Here is a 16,761-nt window from a genome sequence, read left to right as displayed (position 1 = left end):
AGCTCGCCGTCGTGCCAAGGGAAAGAGAGAAGAATAGGCGTGGAGCAGGAGATCCACACGCACACACTCACACACACGTTGTTCCCTTGGAGAAATACTACAGCTGATCAAGAACGACGGGCGACAGCTCTGTTCTTTACTTTCAGATTAAATCAAACTTATTAAGGACAGTTTCTTTTTCATTTTTTTCAAGAGAGGAAAGAAAAACTTCTGTTGTCCGTGTGATCTTTCTCCCTCCCTCACTCCCTCACTCCCTCATCCTTTCCAACTTGTTTGTCTCTTTTCATATCTACCATCTGTTCAGCTATGTAACCTGAAAAAAAAATGAAGAGAAATCTGAGTTGAGAGTGACACACTCATATTTCAACTATTGTGCAGAGAACTTGCTCCTGTTTTTCAAGTGGCCAGCATTTATCAACATATTCCCCCGCACTCTTTCCTCACCGTTGCCAAAGAACAATAGCATGGCATACGTTTAAATAGTTTTATGGTCTATAAGAATTAAAGATGGGAGGCTGCATCCCAATTGCACACTTAATATTAATTCAAAATAGTTTTTGAGTATGTAGTATGTTACATTTTTCAAAGATGAGTATACTAATCAATCCACAGTGCATACTTAGAAACAGCCCATTTTTTAATCTGTCCCAGATAGTGTCCTACACCCTATATAGTGCATTTCAGTGATTATAAAACTAGTACTACTACTCTCTGACAGTGACTAAATTTTAGACAGGGGACCTGAAACATATATCAAATAAAAATGGTTTTAATTATCTGACATACAATGCACTATTTTAAAGCAGAAACTGTCTTTTTATGACATACACTGTGCACTACGCAGTGTGGCAGGAGACATTAGTTTCAGTATTTATATAAAATGGTATAGAGGATTGCAGGTGCAGCCAGGTATGCAGTGTGAAATCTTAGGACCAGCTCATTACACTCTTTTAGTAAGATACAGTGTAATATGTTAATTTTCTATGTAATAACCTGCCAAATACTTACTATTAAGATAAGTACATTGCATAAACTGTATAGTATTAGTGTGAATTTATGAATTACTATTCCATTTCATAAAGGCATTAAAGTCATCATGATCTAAACAGTCCTGGTTAAAGGCAGCGTGGCCTAAACACCAGAGTGTACTGGGCTATTAATGTGTCATGGCCTCTTTTCTGCTACGCTGCCCTTGATAATATGTGGGAGTTGAGTAGAGAAACTATTAATTGAGGCACAGAAAAGAAGACAAACGAGAGAGAGAGAGAGAGAGAGAGATGAGTTTTTATTCGCCCTCAAGCTGAAAGCACTGTTGCCTCAATGATTGGTTATGTCTACTCAAATCTAGAAGGGTCCATAGCAATGTAACTAAAGCCCAGTCTGATGAACATGAAAGACTGCAGCCCAGAAGAGTCCATGCCATTGCTGGATGACAGTGAGTTGCATTGTGCCTGGACAGGCTTGATCAGTAATAATTTGACATGAATAACCATACTGTCTTAGCCACTGGAGACACTGAAATGGAAAAACAAAGGACAGAGCACAGGCTTGTTGAACAGTCACATGGAAATGAGTATGAAAAGGGACATGCTTCATTTTTTAATGTATGATCTTTTTCTGAAAAGGCCCTAGAGGCAGGTTTTACCCTAGACCACCCCTGAAAACAATATGAGTTTTAAAGTTACGAAATTGTTTGTAACTGACCTACAACCACTGTGAAGCACGCACAGTAAAGCAGTGCCAGTGTTCACCAGCTGTCAATAAAATATCTAAGCCATTCAGGTCATAAAAAACTAGACTTTCTAGACATTTTTGTTTTAGTGATCTCATATCAATTTTAGGGGGGGGTTCTTTAACTGCCTTGTGGTTTGATTGGGTATCCATTGGTCTACACTGGGGAGAGCCCTTGCACACTCATAATTGTACCCTAGGGTGTGTTTAATACCAAACGCCCGGCACTTGGTTTGTGGCTATAAAAGAGGGGCCTTTGATTCATTATTATAGGGGACTGGGAGCATCAAAGTCATCCGAATGCCCCAACCCCCCCCTGGTTTGGTGGTTTGGTGGTTTGGTGAGTGTTACCTACTGCAGTGGTCTGCGCTGCGGGTGGAAGTAAAGCCCTGGAGGCAAGCCAGGGCGGGCCACGTGGTGACCATGTGACCCCTGACAGGATGGGGCCTCCCTGCTTGTGTCTGACTGTGGGACACTAATAGGATACTGGCACTGATCTGGTTCAGCCTCAGCCAAAATGGTGGCCTTTCCTTGTCTCTTATGTACCCATCTGTTCCTGATAAAGCTCCATGACAGGCCATATCCTCATTAATGGCATTTATGCAGTAAAAAAAATCTGTTTCTCTGACAAATGGATTTGGAATTTAATAATGTATTTTTTATTAGCGTTGTCTATGTATTTAAAAAATAATAATAAGTCAGCACATATGTTGAGATTAATCATGATTGCCTCTTTTTAAGACTGAAGTTTTTAATAATGGCTATTTAACTGTAAAATAAAGTAATCTATATAAGAGCAACACAATGGAATTATATGTGTATTTGTAGCACATATCGATTAAATAATTCATCACAAATGTAAATGTGTAGTGTGATAAGCATGACAAGCTGGCTAGAGGATACCAATCTTATTTACTTTGTGTAGTTTTGATAGTTATTAAAATCTATTAATTTGCTGAGTAAAAGGTTTTAGGGAGAACTTTAGTATCGGAAGCAGAAAATTAAATGGAGAAAATTAGCACTACAGCGCAGCGCATGGCTCAAACATGGAGGGCTTCAGCAAGATAGGAGACAGAACAGAGAGAGAATTATGGTATACAGTACATATTTCAGCATATTTAAAATGCTACCTTCTGAACTACCAGTGATGCTATGTTTACACCACTAAATAAAACTATTTATATGACACTAGGCCCTGTAAAAAGAGTGAACTGTGGGAAGAAGTTGTGGTCAAATTTGGTAAAAATTCATTAACATGAAATTCCTGCGTGTGTTAACAGTCATTAACACGTTACTTTTAACAACACAATTTTGAATTGTCCATTCTTTGTGTTCATAAAGTATGACTTTCAGGGTACTATATAATATGTTTTGTCACCAATACTAATCTGGAGCTAATCAGTATTATAATTTACCTATAGTGATGTTCACTTACAATATTCACTTTCCTAGATTTACACAAAAGCTGAACTCAGAACCAAATGTCTTTATTTTCATTTGCTTCACTTTATTGATTATTGCTTCTCTATAATATGCTATTAAGCTATGCTAAATCACTATAGACTGTGTAGCATTGTTTATTGAAAACCATTGTCCAGTGCCAGGTTTAATCTATGTCCACAAACCATCTCTGAGTGTTTTGAGTTAAACAATGCTGTCTTGTCTTCCAAAGTTAAAGGTGACTTTCTTTTAATATAGCAAGGGACACGGTTCCAAATATTATATTTCAGTGCTGCATTTTCTATATATTGTTGATTTCAGTAAATGCACCAACAAATATTGATGGCTATTTTTCAAGCCAACTAATGTATTGGTCACTAGCCTTTTTCCATAGAAAATCACAGGGTGCTGGTCTGAAAAGTTGGCAGTCGCTCTTCTGGTTTGTGATTCACACTAACCTACCACCATGGTGGTTAAAAATCACACCATTTTCCACATCAGCAAATGTGTCAGCACACCCTTAAAATGCTGGGATCTTTCATAATCATTTGACAGACAAGACAAGAGGTAACATTACCCTCAATTTTTTTTTGTTTATGTAATCAATTCCTTTCATTTTACCTCAGGGGGAGCTTCTTATATGTGAAGTGCATGTGTGTGTGTGTTTGTGCATGTGTGTGTGCTGTCATTTAGGCCACAAAGACACTGTCTTCTGCCACTCGAACTGTAACTTTGTTAAATCTCTCCCTTGATACACTGCATGGCTGGGTTTTTTCCGTCAGATGGAGGTGTTAAGACCACCCATGTGAGTGTGTCAGGGGAGTAAAAGATGAGTTGATGCAGGCAGTCAAGTAGTCAGCTGCTTACTGCAAAAGACTCAGCTGTCCCCTAACTCTACCACCTGCCTGTCCACAGACATACACACACACACACACACACACACAACAGAAAGCAATCTCGACTGAAGGTTACCAGCTAGCAGGCGATATGTAGGACGCCGTGTCTACATCCTAGCAGACTGCTGGCTATCTATGCCAACTGGGAGAGAGATGCAGAGCTGGTTTAATTAGGAGCAAGCCTCCATAGACTTGATATGAGTTGTGAGAGAGAAGAAACTGAAAACGGTCTCTCTTTTACATCTCTCAGTATGGGGAGAGTACTGGACATTATTGTGCAACTGATTATCTGTTATTTCTTGGCATTTATCACCAAGCAAAAGATTATGATTTAAGATTAACATTATATATCTGTATTTTTATTAATAATAAGAAAATATATGTAAGCATGCTTTACAGTAATTAGGGTTATAGCAATATGAACATGATGTGCAGCCCTTTCATAACACACAAATATATTCTCATTTTGAATGAAGAAAAATATGCATTTATAATAATGTAAATTGTCCTGATGACACTAGAGCTTTAAATAAAAAGTGTAATCAGTAGAATATACATTCTCCCAATATACCCTCACATTCCTAAAATGCAAATTGTGATAGATTTGTAATGGAATATCATAGTTTATGGTTAATGTCTGTACTACATACTGAACAAAACACAATCATGATTAAGAATTCCGGCAAGATTGCTCCCTGTGTAGGCAAATAAATAAATAAATAAATAAATAAATGAACAAACTCAAAGTTTGTATTTAAAGTTCTAACTAATATAAAACCAGTTTGTTTGCAGACAAACACAATAATAATAATAATAATAATAATAATAACAATTCTAATATTTTGTTTCTGTTGGAACTTCTCAGGGTTCAGATATGTTGTTGGACGAGAGTAAATTAAGTTCTGGAAATGTTTAATGTGTCACAATAGACATTTTTATTGTTGATATATTGTGCCAGAAATAATTGTGATAAACAATATTATTGTCATTTTAAGACAATTTTATGACAAGTATTATAATGATAATTTAATAGCATAATAAGGTATTTACACCACTTTAAAGAGCAGTGAACATTGACACAAATATGTAGTTTTAAATTAAAACGTAGAAATTTTAAATATCCTAAACAAATATAAAATAAAATCTTCAAAATAAAATCACTTTTGTAACAAATCAATATAAAAAACCTCAGAATAGAGAGACCAGTAAAAACCAGAGAACAGAATAGAGAGAGGCAAATATATTAATGTTCATTTTTATGTAAACAAACACAGAGGTCAGCAAAAAGTATTGAGATAATAATGTCATTATTGTGATAGGTCTAATTCTGTATTTAATTTGTTACCTATATATGTGTTAATATTTGTTACATGTTTATAGGGCTGTCTTATAAACCAGTCTTGGTTTGACCAATAAATAAAAATAAAAAGTGAAAAATATTTAATGAGTTTGCACAGTGAGCATTTTGTATACACCCAGAATTCAAGTTCAGCTAGATGCAGTTCTTCTTGTCGTCTGCTGCCCTGTGTTTAGTGAGTGATGAACCGAACAAAAATTCAAGGCTCAACATAGCCTATATCCCCCTGCCAGGCTGCAGCATTCCCCTCTACTGCCTCTGCCAGCCGGGATGTTTAGTCTGCCTGTGTCAGTGTAAGGAGGGTACAGAACGTTATTAAAAGGAGATGAGATGACACAGAGCTTGTGCTGGACGTTTCATAGCCCTGCAGATGGTCTTCTGGTGAGGTTGTGTGCTGGAGTGGTGGGGGTGGGGGGTGGGGAATGGGGTGTAGGGTTGCTGGGACACTGGGTGGCACCAGGGTGGCAAAAAATAGCCTTCTACGGCCATCACTGGGGTTTGAGGCAGTGATTGGCTGCTGCTGAGTGCTTGTCGTGCACCCCCCCCCCATCCCGCCCCCCAAGGCCAGCAAGGTTGGGTAGACAGGTGCAAAGCCACTGACAGGTGGAAGAGATGTCTTGAATGAGTGAAATACTTGTCAGCCTGTTACATGGCCCCGTGCTGGCCGGCAGAGTGCTGAGGTTGGCCAGACAGCTGAGCCAAGTCACATATTTTCATATCATTTGATTCTCATTGCTGATGTACACAACAAGATGTAGACTAGGCCCACTATCCCACCTAGTGGAGATCCACTTAGTCTAGGGGTAGAGATTCCCCACTAAGTGTGCAGTGTATTTGCAGTGTACTTTATATATTCATGTGTTAATTTATACATTGTTTGGAAAATCCAGTTGTCCTTTTCATACGTTCTACTTCATTCCTTCGGTTAAGAACTTAGGATTTCTGTTAGATGGGAGCTTTTTGTTGTGACAGCATATTCATATTTAATATAATAATATGTTAATATATATTTGTGGTTTACAGCCATATAATGTCCTTTCACAGTGGCAGCTGGTGAAACATGTTCTAGGTGGGGTTGTTCGTGCTACATTGTCAGTTTCAACAACCATTCCAATACAATTTAACACAAATTGCAGGATACCGAAGCTCATTCATGAAAACCAGTGTATTTTAACAGAAATATATATAGTCACTGTCTAGTTACTACATCATTTGAACACAGCAGCAGTGCTTCACATTGTCTGGTAATTTTGTGATGAACAGACCAATAGAATATATTTTTACTTAGACTTCCACTGAACCTTTAGAAGGTTTTTTCCTTCTCCTGTAAAGTTGCTAATTTGAAGAAACATGTTTATCATTGGACAGTGACGATGATATAAAAAAGAAAACTGGGCTATGTGTGTGTATGTGGTTGCTGCAATCCTGTGCCCTACGTATCACCAAAAACCATCAGGCCTTTACTCCACCGCTGTCTTACTGTGCTTGGGGTGATAGAAGAATCGCTCCTGAGGTGTCAGACTCAAGGACACTGATTGGCTAAATTTATGTTTCTACTGTGTATTTTCTCTCAGCAATGGTTTTTGATTAGTTGTGTTCCTGCAATCACAAGTTGCCTTAGAGATCACTCAGTGCAGCAGAGCAGCTAATGGAATCATTTCCTAGTAACAGTATAAAAATATACATAAATGTATATAAAATTGAATAGGGTTAAAAATTATATTACACCTGGCACTCCCAGCTCCCTCTGTTGACCAATTGAGCCTGGCTTTTCTTGCTTGTACTATTTTATTTTCTAGCTGTGTTTTCAACTTAAGTCTTGAAAGAGGTTTGATCTTCTTGAATTTTCCCCAGCTGTCAGAACGTGTTGACCATGGTTTGTGATAAATGTTCTTGTTTAAAATTATATCACATAAGTCTGCCCAGTAGTAACCAGTATTATTTACTCAATATGAGACCCAAATACCACAAGCCTCAGTTCAACATGATCAAAGGCTAAACACTCTACTATGGCATCAGACATTCCTGTTGCACCAGGCCTTGTTTTTGTATTCAAACATAGCCCTCAGGTGGTAAGACAGAAAATTGCTGCTTGCTGATTTTGATCTGGATGCTGTTTCTGGGTTCTAGCAATATATCTGGCACCAGGTTTAGATATCAGATTCATTCAGCAGCAGTACTTAACCTTATAATAACGTAGTTTCTATTAAGTTGTACCTTTTCATTTACTTTACTAAGAACTTGTTTCATAATTAGATTTGGTGGGCAGCACTTTGTCTCAACATGTATTGTTTCTTTTCCCGCCTTGTGGCCAGTGTTCCCAGTGTAACCCTGAACAGGATGAAGAGATTAAAGAAAACGATTAAATGAGATTTTATATATAAAAATAATTCTTGTGGTTTTTCCCAGTTATTTATGAGTTCTGTTTTTTTTCTTTTTTAGACACTGAGGAAGAAGGGTCTAAATGGTTGTGACAGCCCTGATATTGATGCTGATGATTCAGGCCACAGCCCAGAGTCAGAGGATAAATATCGCAAAATCAATGAGGACATTGACCTCATGATCAGTAGGCAAAGGCTCTGCGTAAGTATGCTTTTTTTTCTCATATGATCACATGACCTAATATTATCTAGGACCTTATTTAACTATTTCCACAACAGCCGGTTTAGACATTTAAAATAAATTGATGTTTATTTTAATAGTAATGCTAATTATTAAGTTACTTTCAATTCCTTAAGTAACTTAATACATTAATAAATGAAATTAATACTTATTGCATTAAAGGTTTTCAGCTTAATATTTTTTTGCCTTCATTAATGATAAATTTTATCTCTTCATAGATCTGATTATCTGATTACCACAGATAATTTGGTCAATTAATTTCCCCCCACACAAGATATTGTCTGTGATAATCGCTCATACACTACAGATGTGGAAGTGAAGGACTACGTTCTAAATGTCAGAAATGTCCAAATAATATAAATCCCTTAGTAATGCATGTGTATTTTTTGTGTGTGTCATCAGACAATCCCTCCTTCCAGTTATGACATGCCAGTCTCCATCCCAGTAACCAACCCCAACAGTCTGATCTACAGCCACCCAGGAGGCTCCCTGGGCAATCCCAACCTGCTGCCACTGGCTCACCCCTCACTCCAGAGGAACAGCATGTCTCCTGGAGTCACTCATAGGCCACCTAGTGCAGGGAACACAGGTACAGTCTACATGTACTATTCATGTATATCCTGCCAAATATGGCTCACTGTAAATAGGTTTATAAAAGTGTAAACAACTTATAAGTGATTACACTTACTCAAACCTTTTTTCTAGGTGCATTTCTATAGGATTTTGGGGTTCAATACTGATATCCAGTCATTTTCCAGATATATATATATATATATATATATATATTTATATCATGTATCCCCAATTTATTTTGAGGTGAGGTTTAGCAGGGTTCATAAGCACTGTACACTGTAAGTTATATATGTAAGTTCATGCTACTCATAGCAGTCACCGGATCTCAAATGATAAAATCCACAATTTTTCCTTTTGTACACCCATTTTCACACATTTTAAAATTCTGAGTTTTCTGGTCCGGTCTAGAAAGGAAGTGTGTTCAACTCAGGACTTCTTAAAACACATTATCCTTTCACCTTTTTTCCTGATTGTGTATATAGAAAGGAAGTAACAGGGTAAGAAATGGAGAGAGTGACCGAGAGAGACAGGCTGTGATGACATATGTGTGGGGAGTTTAATCCCTCTGCGGGCTTGTTATTATTGTCAAAAAGATCTATTTTGTGCCATGGTCAGAGGCCTGTTGACCACAGTGTCAACCCTGTCATTATCCTTGGCCCTTCTTGTACAATTTTCCTTCATATTACAGGAGCGAAACTAAATATGAGTCTTGGCACGACCCGAGGTGCGTTAACTGTGTCGAGTTTGAAAGGTTTTTCTTGGACACTGGCATCCTCTCTATAGGGTTTGTGGACATGGCTAGCTTGCAGTGAAAGGTGTTTTTTCACTGGCCCTGGCAGATAGATCACTGGAACGCCAGCTTGACATCTCAAATGCTGAATGACTTTGTCTAGCTTTTTCTTAAAGAGGAAAGGCAGGAAGGAAGTAGCAGTCAGGCATTCCACAAGTGTGTTTCCAACGTCAGTTGTGTTTAATGTCTGCTGTGTTTTAACCTCAGGTGGACTCATGGGTCCAGACTTGACCAGCAGCGTGGGCACCAGTGCTGGTAAGAGCGATGTATATTTCCCATACATGCATGTTTGCCATCTCAATATACAGATGGATTCAAGTGGTTTGATTCAAAGCCTGTTTGTGCTAAGCTAACTCCTCTCCGGATGTTTACTCAGCACACTGCCATAGGATATTGTGATAAATGATCTCAAATAGTATATATATAAAAAAAGTGTTTTCTGAGAAATATTTTATAATGAATTCAGACCTCTACTTACACCTTATGGAATGTGGAAAGGTTTCTCAAAGCATATTTAGTAAACATCAGGACTCCTTCCTATTACTAAAAATAGTTCGTGTTGCAAGGCTTTTCACATTTGTGTTGTTGCTATTATCCAACATTCATCCTTATCTGTTGGAGACATGCCTACACTAAAGCTCTAGCCAAGAATGTCTGTCATGTATAAGTATCAAATATATATTAAGATTTTATTCTAAAATCTATTATATATCTATTAAATTTATTTATTCTAAAATTAATTAAAGTGTAAATATAAAGCTAGACTTTACATTGTTGTCGTCATATCAAACCTTCATGTCGAAAAAATATATTAAAAATACTTTTTCAGATCATCTATTGCTTCATATATCTTCACATGTTTACAGTTGAATTTGAAATAATCTAAAGGAGCCAGTGGTATTAAATATTTCTTCCTGTATTTACAACACAGATGTGCTAGGTTTAGATACGTATGGCTAGTCAGAATGTCATTCATTTCATTTCTAAATTTGCATAAATATGTGGGATTTCGTATAACAACCTTGCATTAAGATTCTTGATTATGACATTTGACAATCTATTAAATTACAATATTAATCTAGAACTTTTAATCAAAAGTGAGCCTTTTGTAGAGATGAATAGTCTTGACAGTTTTTAAAATGCTTAAATCTTGCAAACTAGGCTTAACTGCTCGCTAGCATTTTGACCCAACAAATCTGTGGTTATAGCACCCCTTAGTGGTCATATGTGGATATTGCTAACAATATTCTTCATCTCTTTTGCTCCCACAGGAAACGGGTATGGGAACCACCGTAACTCCCCTGGTCTGCTGGTCTCTCCAGGGAGCATGAGCAAGGGTATGCAGGCCAAGTCCCCCCCACCAATGTCCATGAGCATGAGCAACCGCAAGACAGACCTCCGTGTGCTTATCCCCCCTGGCACCAAGAACACCATGCCCTCTATTGTAAGTTACTCAGGGTCTCAGATATATACTTTTAGGAATGTCACTGTGTGATATATTATTTTTCCAGGAATCTATGAATTATTTGGATGACAATAACATTAAAATTGGAAAATAATGTAACAATCATGACTTTTTATTGCCCTTAAAAAAAGATGAATTTTGAAGCTTTTATAAACACTAGGTTGTACATTTTAATCAGGGTTATATTTCTTGCATGACATCGTGACAGCTGAAATCAGTTAGACATTGGCACACTATGTGATTAAATCTGGCTTCTGTACATGCAAATTCTGTACAATTAGTGGCTGTGTCCCAGTATATAGTCCAGTATAGAAATGGCATTTTGCAGCTTCCAAGACACAATGTGCACTAATGATCACTCTGTTGCTTTTAATTGCTGCCAGTCAGAGGATGTTGACATGTTACTGGTAAGTTAAGTTAGTATGCATTACTCTAATGACACACAGCCAAAAATAAAAGTGTCCAGTACAAGGGCTCCAGTACATGATTTGCTAAATAAGTGGGCTTTTACATCCTGTAGTCCTCCCGTTATTGAATATTATGGGGTAATTGTGTTAAAAATCATAAACTATAAAAATAATTTAGAACAAATTCTGCTGACATCGCACACCACATATACAGGTGTTTTCACTGTTTCGTTATCTTAACTAAAATGCAGTAAACCTGCGTATTTTGTATGCCCTAGCTGCATTTTGTAATACCTTTGCTCAAAATCTGCTTTCTAGGAATCACCATTCAGTAAGAACCACAAAAGCAATACGTGTCTGCTTTTCCTCTAGATCTTAAAGCAGCCTTATTTTCACTCCTCTATTGCCAAGGGGACTGCTTTAGGCGTTCCCATGGCAACAGTAAGATCTCTGAGGGGGTGGCAAATGATAGACTTAGTCGTATGTTACGTGATTGCATGGTAGAGTGGTAATTACTAGCTATTTGCATCATGTGGTCTATTAAGCATTAGGAAGCAGCACCTATGAAGCTATCTGCCCATGTACTTACACATGTCCAGTGTGTTTTTTATTTGTTTCTATTTTTTTTATCTGAAGCATTATATTATCTGTTTCACAGAACCAGAGAATAAACAACTCCCAGTCTGCTCAGTCCTTGACCACCCCGGTGATGTCTGTTGCGACGCCCACTCTGCCAGGGCAGGGGATGGGAGGATACCCCTCAGCCATCTCTGCTTCATATGGTACAGGTGAGGGGGAGGATAGATCTTGTGGGCTTATAATCTCTATTATGAACGGGGCATGATAATTGCTTTTTTCTGTTTACGTTTAATCTAGCATTCTAGTTTTTATAATGTGATTTTGCTGGGCAGACAAGTCTTAAGCTATCATGCCTTGATTATATCTTTATAATGCTAATACTTTTTCCTAAGCCCAGTGTGACTACTAAATGGGATTATTAATAATTTAAAGCAACACTGGGTAGTATTTTTGCCCTAAAATTACAGATTCAAAATCATTGTATGTATCTTTATACTTATATAGCGCCTTTCTAGACACCCAAGGACTCTTTACAATCCACACTGCTCAGAACACACACACACTGGTGAGAAGCGGCAGCCAAACGCGCTGGAACGACCGTCCACCTGGAGGACTGTATCGGGCACTAGGGTTTAACCCAGGATAGAGCGCGTTCATTCACACACCAGGACAGTTATTAGAGAAGCCAATTCACCTACCCTCCGGAGACCCCGGAGGAAACCCACGCAGACACAGGGAGAACATGGAAACTCCACCCAGATGGGACTTGAACCCAAGATCCCAGCGCTGGGAGGCAAACAGGCTAACCACTAAGCCACCATGCCACCCATTGTGGTGCTTCACTAACCTGTAATAGTGTAAATAGAGCCTCTGTCATTGCTACTCCATGCTAAGCACTACAGAAACTGCACATTGCAACTTTTGGAGGAGGGTAGGAAACCACCCCCTCCCTCCCCCTTGATTTATGGACAGTGCTCTAAATTCACATTCTGCAACTGTAGGGGGAGCCCGGAAGCAAAAATACCAAATCTTACCTAGTGTTGTTTTAAAGGGGACATCCCCAGTAGCTCTGAATATTTCACTAACAATACTTTATCATTATAACTAGTATATAATTGCTGGCCTTTTAAAATTTAAAAAGGTTTTCTCTCTTTCTCTGTATGCAGAATACTCTCTTAGCAGTGCAGATTTGACCTCTCTGTCAGGATTCAACAGCTCCAGCTCTCTCCACCTGGGCTCCATGACAGGATGGCAGCAGCAGCATCTTCAAAACATGCAGCATCCAGCTCTTGGACACCTAGGGTGAGGCCCACCACAGTTTTCATTTGAAATGTAAAAGGCTTGGAGCAGGGGCCAATGATAATGTTGATAATGTTTTGGTCACAGCATCTCAAAAATACAAACCTTGTGGGGTATTCCTGGTATACAATTGTTATTACCTTCCAGAAGACATCCAAGGGAGGACGTCTGGTTAAACGGCAAAAGGATCATGGGCAGCCATGGCTCAAAGAACCGCGAGTGAATCAAAGTGTAACTAATCTTGTCCAGTCCCACAGAACAGCTGTTGAAAAAGTTCATGCTGGCTCTGATAGAAAGTTGTTAGGACACTAGTTCTATGCAGCTCACTTTGTATGGTCCCATGTGTGCCCATGTTGACATCTATAATATAAGTTCTTATGGGGTATATAAAATCAACACCATTTTAAAATCTACAATAATAATAGAATAAGGAATAGAATATGTACCCTTTAAGGGTAGCACCACAGTGACAGCAAAAGCTACCATCATGGTGAGAATTTTTCTGACAGTGTAGAACCATTTGGGGAGGTTTTAAAAATGTATATGAAACTTTTATATTAACCACCATTCCTTTCCTCCCACAGAAACTGCACTAGCACTCAGTTATGTTCAACTGGCAATCTCTCGCTGCCCTCTGCTCAGAGCCTGACCATCAAGTCGGAACCTGTTTCTCCTCCCAGAGACCGGACGGGGAGTGGCTCTGGAGGTTATGGTCAACCTCCTAACAGCCTTCCCCAGCAGCATCAGCAGCAACCACCACCGTCCCAGCAGCCCCTGCTCCATCAGGACTCAGGCCGTTCACCTGTCGACAGCCTGAGCAGCTGCGGCAGCTCGTACGAAGGCAGCGACCGCGACGACCACCGCGCTGACTTCCACTCACCAATGGGACTGCTACGTCCACCCTCACACGAGGAGCGTGAAAGTCCGTCTGTCAAACGCGTACGTCTGGCCGAAGGCTGGGCCTCGTGATTGCACACACAAACCACCATCACCCGCCCGTTACACTCTTAAAAATAAAAGAGCCTAAAAGGTTCTTTGGAGAAAGAAATGCTTTTGTTTTCCTACAGAAACGTTAAGCATGTGATTCATCAAAGGAATTCTTTTTCAGCTAATGACTTACAGAGTCTACTACAGTTTATCTGCCAAAAAAATTTAAAAAATCTCAAAACACACTCATTTTCCTCTTGTGCTTAGGGAGCTTTGCATTTGTAATTGTTGCCCTTGGCTTTTTCACTTTCTGTGAAGCTGCTTTGTGACAAACCCATATTGTAAATATCCAGGATTATACAGTAAACTATCACAGGATCATGAAAACCTTGTATCTTCACTCATTGTTCATTTTATCAGCTCCACTGACCATACAGGAACACTTTGTATTCGTACAATTACAGACTGTAGTCCATAAGGACCCCCACGAGACCATCATAGATCAAATATGATTTGGGTAGTGGATTATTCGCAGTGCTGCAGCGAGGCTGACATGGTGGTGATGTGTTAGTATGTGTTCCGCTGGTAAAAGTAGATCAATGGTCGGACATTGTCCACTCACTGTCCGCTCTGTTAGACACTCCTATGTCATTGGTCCACCTTGTGAATGTAAAGTCAGAGACTTTAGCACAAATGATGCTTCACAGTTTGTGCTGGTCGTCCTCTAGTCATTCATCAGTGGACAGGACGCTGTCGCCTGGATATTTTTGGTTGGTGGACTATTCTCAGTGTACTCAGCATTGACACTGAGGGTTTTAAATACGTCAACACATCAGTGTCACTGCAGTGCTAAGAATGATCCACCTTCCAAATCATACCTGCTCTGTGGTGGTCCTTTGGTTAAATTGGGATAAGAAATAATGCAGAGAAATAGGTGGACTACAGCCTATAATTGTACAACTACCAGGTGTTCCTGTATGATCAGTGGAGTTGATAAAATGGACAATAAGTGTAGATATATAGTAGGTGTTTCTAATCCAGTGACTGTTCAGTGTATGTGTACAAATACGTTTTAAAGTGTTTTTGTTTAACATATAATTGTAATTCAAAATTCAAACATTCTTCCACTCTGATGTCAGTTCATGATAACTTGTGAAGTATCCAAAATGGCAATTGTAAAGGCAGTGTATTAAAGGAACATTAGATAGCATTGGTTATTTTTTGCACCTGGGCTGGGCTCTCCCTGAAGTTACTGATGCCTCTTTCACACATGAACTCCGGAGGATTTCTAAAGAAACTTCTGTGTATCAGGGTTCAGAGATGTCCCAGAGTGCTCTTTCACACATGGAACGCACAGCCTGAGCTTTTCCGTGTCAGGTGCGCTCTCGCAGTGGGAAATTAAGCACATGTTTTAGGTGTGGCACAGCGCCTGTGAGTTTTTACTAGGGCACTACCAGGATATAGTCCGGATAATGTCATGAAGGAATGTTGCACATACTCACGTTCACATATACAGCTCCTCCCAGTAAACTCCAGAACATTCCTCGATTACCATGCATGTGTGAAAAGGGCATGAGTGTAAATCACGTTTACAGCACTGTCCTGAAAGTGGATGGTTTCCTACCTTCCACCATACGTTGCATAGTGGAGTTTCTGCAGTGCTGATACCAGAGCAGCAACAACAGAGGCCCTATTTTTATTATTTCACTTCCATGGAGCACCACAGTGGTTTTGAAGCTGTAGCTGTAAGGTAAAAATACTACTTAGTGCTCCTTTAATATTTAATTATAAGGTCATTTTTTATCAATCTTTTTTTCATTATTAATACAAAAATCAGGAGAATGTTTGAATTTTTAATTATAACTATGTTATATGAAAAACTCTTTAAAACTTTTTTGTAAACCTAAGAGATCAGTTTGAATTTAGCTGAATGAAAGCATAATAGATCTTCATTATGAAAAATGAAGTGGTCATTGTACTACAGTAAAACAATATTTGGCAGTGAACACACACTTACGATAGTGTTTAGAAGCTGTGAACACACACACCCAGAGCAGTGAGTGTGATTAGGTGTCTAAATGTGTTGAGTCAACAGATTTTCTGGTTTCTCCACAAATTATTAAATTATTGCCCACAGTAGGCATTTTAATCCACTAAATATACTTTAAGGAACCAAAAGCGTTTCATCTGTTGGCAAAAATCTTTTTGGTTCCTTTAGGTTTAAGAGTGTAGCAGTGTCCGCCACCCCTCAGGGAGGGCTTTTCTATTCTGGAGATTTCACTTTTAGTATTAATTTTTTCTTTCTTTGAGTGTGAGTGCTACGTTAAGTATTAAAGTGGTATATGAGACACAGGAGGGCATTTGTGAGTGGGGAGTTGATGGGTGGGGGGTGGGCTGGGGGCATGCGTTGCTTGTGCCGTGTGTGGGGAATATAAATAAGTATATAAGCACACGTACATATGTGTATATATATATGTACGTATACAAGCATACATGGAAAAAAAATTGTCTTCTGGTACTCCTGTTTGGTAAAAGCTACTTTTTAATTCAGTAATATATTATGCATAAGTAAACTATTATTGCACGCATTGATGTGTCTCAGGGCTTAGAGTTGTACAAGTAATAAACACGTACAGACTGGGACCGGGCAACTGACATATCAGTGCACAGTAACA

General features: G+C 38.8%; 1 protein-coding gene across 2 annotated transcripts in view; it reads left to right on the top strand.

Annotated features, from left to right (window-relative positions):
• Positions 1 to 16,437, top strand: part of mef2ca (myocyte enhancer factor 2ca) — a 37,516-nt gene extending 21,079 nt beyond the window's left edge. Inside the window, exons 4-11 of one of the 2 annotated variants that reach the window (XM_066650361.1) lie at positions 7,867 to 8,007; positions 8,449 to 8,635; positions 9,617 to 9,664; positions 10,681 to 10,853; positions 11,258 to 11,281; positions 11,940 to 12,069; positions 13,027 to 13,162; positions 13,744 to 16,437. In XM_066650361.1, the coding sequence (XP_066506458.1) occupies positions 7,867 to 8,007; positions 8,449 to 8,635; positions 9,617 to 9,664; positions 10,681 to 10,853; positions 11,258 to 11,281; positions 11,940 to 12,069; positions 13,027 to 13,162; positions 13,744 to 14,128 (1,224 nt within the window). In that variant the 3' untranslated portion in view covers positions 14,129 to 16,437. The remainder of the gene's footprint in view (positions 1 to 7,866; positions 8,008 to 8,448; positions 8,636 to 9,616; positions 9,665 to 10,680; positions 10,854 to 11,257; positions 11,282 to 11,939; positions 12,070 to 13,026; positions 13,163 to 13,743) is intronic. The other variant, XM_066650362.1, reaches the window with a different exon arrangement.
• Positions 16,438 to 16,761: the final 324 nt, after the last annotated feature.

This window comes from Hoplias malabaricus, chromosome 18, assembly GCF_029633855.1.
Source record: "Hoplias malabaricus isolate fHopMal1 chromosome 18, fHopMal1.hap1, whole genome shotgun sequence".
NCBI classification, from domain to species: domain Eukaryota; kingdom Metazoa; phylum Chordata; class Actinopteri; order Characiformes; family Erythrinidae; genus Hoplias; species Hoplias malabaricus.
The sequence above is the reverse complement of the archived record's forward strand: the minus strand, read 5'-3'. Positions and strand labels throughout refer to the sequence as shown.